The sequence below is a fragment of the Gadus chalcogrammus genome, chromosome 15 (assembly GCF_026213295.1).
Source record: "Gadus chalcogrammus isolate NIFS_2021 chromosome 15, NIFS_Gcha_1.0, whole genome shotgun sequence".
Taxonomy (NCBI): domain Eukaryota; kingdom Metazoa; phylum Chordata; class Actinopteri; order Gadiformes; family Gadidae; genus Gadus; species Gadus chalcogrammus.
The window spans coordinates 16583340-16588808 of NC_079426.1; the positions used below are offsets into that span (position 1 = coordinate 16583340).

Here is a 5469-nt window from a genome sequence, read left to right on the forward strand (position 1 = left end):
ACATAATTGTACGTAATGGACAAATATTTATTGAATAGTCACAGGAGATAAAGCAAAGCATCGTTATGATAATACAGAGATCAAGATGCTATGAATTATTCACACCACAACGCTCTCGACCAAGACGTGTTTGCCATCGCCATAGTAACAAACATAAAATGCAGACTGGGTACTGTGGTGGTAACTTTGGTTCAGAAAAGGTTTATGATTCAGAAAAATAAACGTAATTCTTTAGCATCCTCCCAATGGGGATACCTCATTTGATTGTACGTTATGTAATTGATTAGTTATTTAAAAAAAAAAAAAAAAAAAGAGAAGCTCCCTGCATTAGAACAATTTATGGGATCTTTACTTCCTGAACCCTAAGCTCTGCCCGCCTAATTACTGTATAGCCGATCAAATTACAAATTCAGCCAGTGTGAAAGTAGCAGCAAGGATTCTTAACGGCTGGAGAAGACTAAGAGCTTGAACCAGCAACTCTAGGAGTACCAAACAGGCTCTACCTGCTAAACATCTGACGGAATGTGCATGAAGATGTGCTTGCCTTTCTGTTTGGCTGCATGTTGAGAGAATAAGGAACTGCAGCTCCACCGGTACACAACATATACTGCAGGATAAGGCTGGGCGATATGGAGTAATACTCCAAAGAAAAATAGACAAATATGTCAAAAGAAAATGCTCAAATCTAAAATAATGTACAGATGTGTATCCAGCTGTTCTTCTGCACTTTCTATAAAAAAAATTATACTAGTTTTGTGATCGTTTAAAGCTAAAATCGAAATAGAGATCAAAATTTGATTAATTGCCCAGCACTAGTACAAATTTGAGTATAAAACTGGGTATCAAGATAACTCAATATCTCAGTTGAATGATGATGCAATACCATTCAAACAAAGACAATAATAAATACTATTGAATTACCATCCAGCCCTACTGCAGGCAGAGGATGATACAGATCCCAAGTGCCATTGCACAGACACCACCTACACAGTGAGGGAAGAAAGCTCCAACTCTTTCATTTAGAGAGCTCACTCTGTCATGATTCAATTATAAAAACCTCTTTGTTTGGAGGAGTCACAAAATAACAAATTAACAAGAATCCAATCCAAACTGGCAAAACCAGTTCTGGGCCAAAAGACAATAGATGATGATAAAAAGGTGCTGTAGGTAAGACTTAAGAGGCTTTTCTTTAATAGGCTGGACACATCAATACAAGGTACTCTTCCCTGCCTATTGGCTATGGAGAGACACTTCTAATGCATTCATCACCAAGAAGAAGTATATCACCATTCACCTAATATAATTTATTTAATTTGATGCAGCTATACAACATAATCACCCTGTAAAATCCTACAGTGCAATTTAGAACCATTCAGTTCAAGATTAGGGCGAAAAAAAAGCAATAGGCAAGTAAAATAATGCCTTATTCATAGGGCTTATGGGCAATTTAGCTTAATAGCATAACATATACTGCCTGACTAAGGGGGACAAGGATAAAGGTGATCAAAGTTATCGGTTTAGCGCACAACCTGGAGTCCACAAAGCGATTCTGAACTACAACTACACTCAAGACTTGGCACCACTGAGCTGGAGCGCCCTCAGCCACGGGCTCTGTTACGACAGCCCCACCCAACCCTGAACCCTCACAACACAAGGTATTGCTTCAAGGTGTCCAGGGTGTAGGACTGCATGTACACAACTGGCTCTGTATCTGCGCAATGCTTTCAAATGACACCTCCAGCTCCGGCTTGGAACACATTTCTTACTGACACCAGGGAAGCAGGACCTCGTCCGAGCCAGCAGGAATTCATCAGCCTCATGTGAGGAGGCGCCAGGGTTCTGTACTGCAGCCCATAACGTGGTGTCCAACAAGGCATGCCTCCAACATGGTTTTGGAGGTGTTTGGTAGGGAGGGAGGTGTCTCGTATCGTGTACACAGTCTAAATTTTGCCCCATCTGTGAGAGTGTGGTCGAGTAGTCACATTGTGTGGCAGAAGTGGATCCTCTGGGATGCAGGACGATTTCCAGAGAAATCCCATTCAAAGTACCACCTGTTCTCCGCTGCTTCAATCTGTTGATCGCTGAACAGACAGACAGATACAGTCAGACAGACGGGCCGCCTGGCGGGTGGCCAGAAAGACAGACAGAAATACAGAAAGAGCGAATGAGTCAGGGCAAGAGCAGATGAGAACGAGGGAGCGAGTGTGTGAATGAGATAACATTGTCCATGGGGTCCATTGTTTCCTTTAAGGATCGCTCTACTTGAACTAGTTATGTTTGTAACAATGTCAGGTTGACTCGTGTGCAGAACTCAACACTGAAGCACTCATCTTGCATGGAAAAGGAAGAGCATACAGTCTGGGAAATGGGAGAGCATGGGACCACAATCAGCCATGACCTCAGGCCAGATGTGTTCTTTTACTTGTTTTCTATTTTGGATCATGTGACTCGATTTTTCCGTAATGTCTGCACCCCCGATTATGTTAAGTACCTACAGTTAACAGACTTAAACTCCATCTTTAAAGAAAATGCTGTTTTGCAGACTACAATATCCACCCCAGGTGGACCAGATACCAAGGCCGTTCAACACATTATACTGTAACTAGACTAGACTTCTTCTTCTGGCTCGTTCAAACCAGAACGTGGGGCTGAAATGAGCGCCCGCCCGCCCACCCACCCACACCCCCACACACCCACACCCCCCCCACCCCCCCACCACCCACACACCCACACACCACACACCCCACACACCCCCACACACACCACACACACACACACACACACACTAAAGAGGGGCTTGCCTTGAGAAACCTCAAGGTCATCTCCTCTTCTAGGAAGGTTACAGCTGTTCAGGTGTTCTGAGTACTAATTAAAGTAGTACATATACACAATGCTATGCTATTGCAATTCTTCTCTGATTGGTTTTTGCCCAACCCCCCTTTCCCAATCGGCAGTAGTAGTACATTTTAGACCAAACTTGGACACTCACACTGCTATCTCACATGTCTTAAATGCAATGAAAACTTGTACCATGCTAATTAAGGTCCTTGTTAACTAAGAAAAACATAATCCCTTTCCCAGGGATAATCTCCCCTTTTCCACCCATACACTCAATTGAGCTTTGTATGTGATGGTGATGGAGTGCAAACTCACACAGGATCAAACGACACTTGAACCATACTTCATCCCCAGCAGTCTGGTGCGGTCGAGGCTGCAACACGCTGGAGGGCATGGGTTTCAAGAGCATTTACCTGATCCAATCAAACTGGATATCACAGGATGCTGAACTGCAGGACGCCCGGAGTGCAAAGTAGCCAAGCTCACTAACACACCAGTGAGGTGATGTGATTTAAGTTACACCATGCCCAGATGAATGGACGATCAAAAAGCATTTGTTCTGTTTTTGAGTGCCATTCTTGCCACGGGCTAGTCTGTGGGTTTTTCAGTCCCTTAAGCGTGACAGCTCTTTCCGGTTTGTCTCTGGGAGCGCTGTATGGATACAGATTGTATGAAGAGGGGAAAAGAGCTTTACTCTGGTTCTGTCTCCCACCATTTAACCCTGTACTGTAATATGAGCTGCCATGGATCCACCCATTCCAGTATGAGAATAGTTATACTGCAGGCAATATGCTCAACATCACAGCGATAGTGTATGTTTCACATGGGTCAGGACCTAACTTTTTACTCCATACAAGTAATAGGAATTTAGTAACAATGCTCTATCACTACATTGCAGTCACATTACAAAGGATTCGTACTAACAATCGATAGCCTTGTGAACCAAACATAAGCTCATGGTTTGTGTTCCGTTTCATTCATCAGATATTTATTGTGAAACTTTAATTACTCGATAGTCTCATGAGATTACCCCATACATGCTTGACGCGATTTTACCATCATCGAGGGAACTCTGCACACAACTACAACTATTCATGAATAACCAATAATATCTCATCTTTGCCCAGTGCTACTTTCTCATGCATTCACACATTATCTTCAGGGAACACTGAAAATGTTTCACATTATTCACTGATAAACAAAGTCTTATGTGTAGTCCAATAGGGGTGTGTCCCTTTGGCCATTGTTTGTACAGGTCAACCGCAATTCTAGAATACATCCCATGTTGGCTGAAAAAATTGGCATATGTGAGTGGATTAGTATTAGTCACTATAGTTTAAAGCAAGGTTCCATTTGACACTACTCTTTTGTAATCACGCAATTGTCCTAGTAGGATAGGAAAAAATATAATATATATATATATACATATATAGCAAGAAAATTATAATAACTATATGTTACAAATTGTGGTATACATTTGAGTTTAATCATAAGTACACTAACCCTATGTTGCTAAACACGGGCACCAAAACAACACCCAAACTGGTTAGAGCAGTATTACTACTATAGTCTGTCACAGACACTTAGGGCTTCGGACGGCTCAAGTCAAAACTTGAAAAGGCGTTTGCTTGAGGAATAACACTAAAGAGTAAGAGAGACGTAGATCACTGATGCAGTGACGCAAAACCTATCTGTCGGATCGCGGTCAGACAAGTTGGTCATGTAGACGTGGCCGTCAAGCCCCAAAAAAAACATCAAGTGGGTCAAGCCTCGCGCCAAATCCCCTTCACCTCAGCCCGCCGCGAGACGACCTTTTTCCGCTCATTAATAAACCAGCGTTAACGATACGACGGTCGACCACGGCCATGGGTTGCAAGCCTATAGCCACACACACAGACACACACACACGCAACCACACAGACCGACACATCGGTATTGTAGCTGAGCGTTAGCATGAACAAGGTATAGGTGTATGTACCAACTTGTCACGGCGGATGTTGGGTCCTAAACCCGGCGTCGGCCGCAGCACCACAGAGCCATGGACACACGGATGACATGACATGAACGATGTCACATGTAAAACTACATCCCATCATGTTACCTTTCGCCTCGCAGTCACAGCAATACTTGTTTTCCTCTTCCCTGAGCATTTTAGACAGGATGACCTGGTGCTGCTCGTTCAGTTTCAGAGCTTTCTCTCTCTCCGACCGCGTCGTCATCTTGCCAAATTGATGTCGTCCTGCTTGTGGTGTGACCGCTAAAAGAAACCCAGAGCCTATTCCGTGTTAAGTTTCTGAAATCAACATGTATTGAGAGGGAGGGACATCACTGTGTGAGCTTCATACACCTGGACCGCTGCTAGTCGGTTAGCTAGAAAGGCAATATGGTTGGAGAACGGCAGAACGTCACTTCACGTCAACACCTTTTCAAAATAAAGGTCCGTACTGGGAATTAACCAGTCCCTAGACCGACGCTTCTGTGGTCACTTGTCATGTGTATTATTATGGTAATGTGCATCAGATACACAAATAAATAGGTTTTATATCGTAAAGTATTAAAAATAAAGTAAATTATAAAGGATTAAGTTATATTATAACCAAATATTTATCTTGTATTATACTGCGTTCAATT

The 5469-nt window shown here is 42.9% G+C and overlaps 1 protein-coding gene across 4 annotated transcripts in view; it reads right to left on the reverse strand.

Moving 5' to 3' along the window:
• The window catches only part of LOC130404789 (stromal membrane-associated protein 1-like), a 75754-nt gene extending 70532 nt beyond the window's left edge, over positions 1-5222 (reverse strand). For 3 of the 4 annotated variants that reach the window (XM_056609689.1, XM_056609690.1, XM_056609688.1), the window contains exon 1: positions 4940-5222. In XM_056609689.1, coding sequence (XP_056465664.1) covers positions 4940-5057 — 118 coding nt within the window. In that variant the 5' untranslated portion in view covers positions 5058-5222. The remainder of the gene's footprint in view (positions 1-4939) is intronic. The other variant, XM_056609692.1, reaches the window with a different exon arrangement.
• Between the last annotated feature and the right edge of the window lie 247 nt (positions 5223-5469).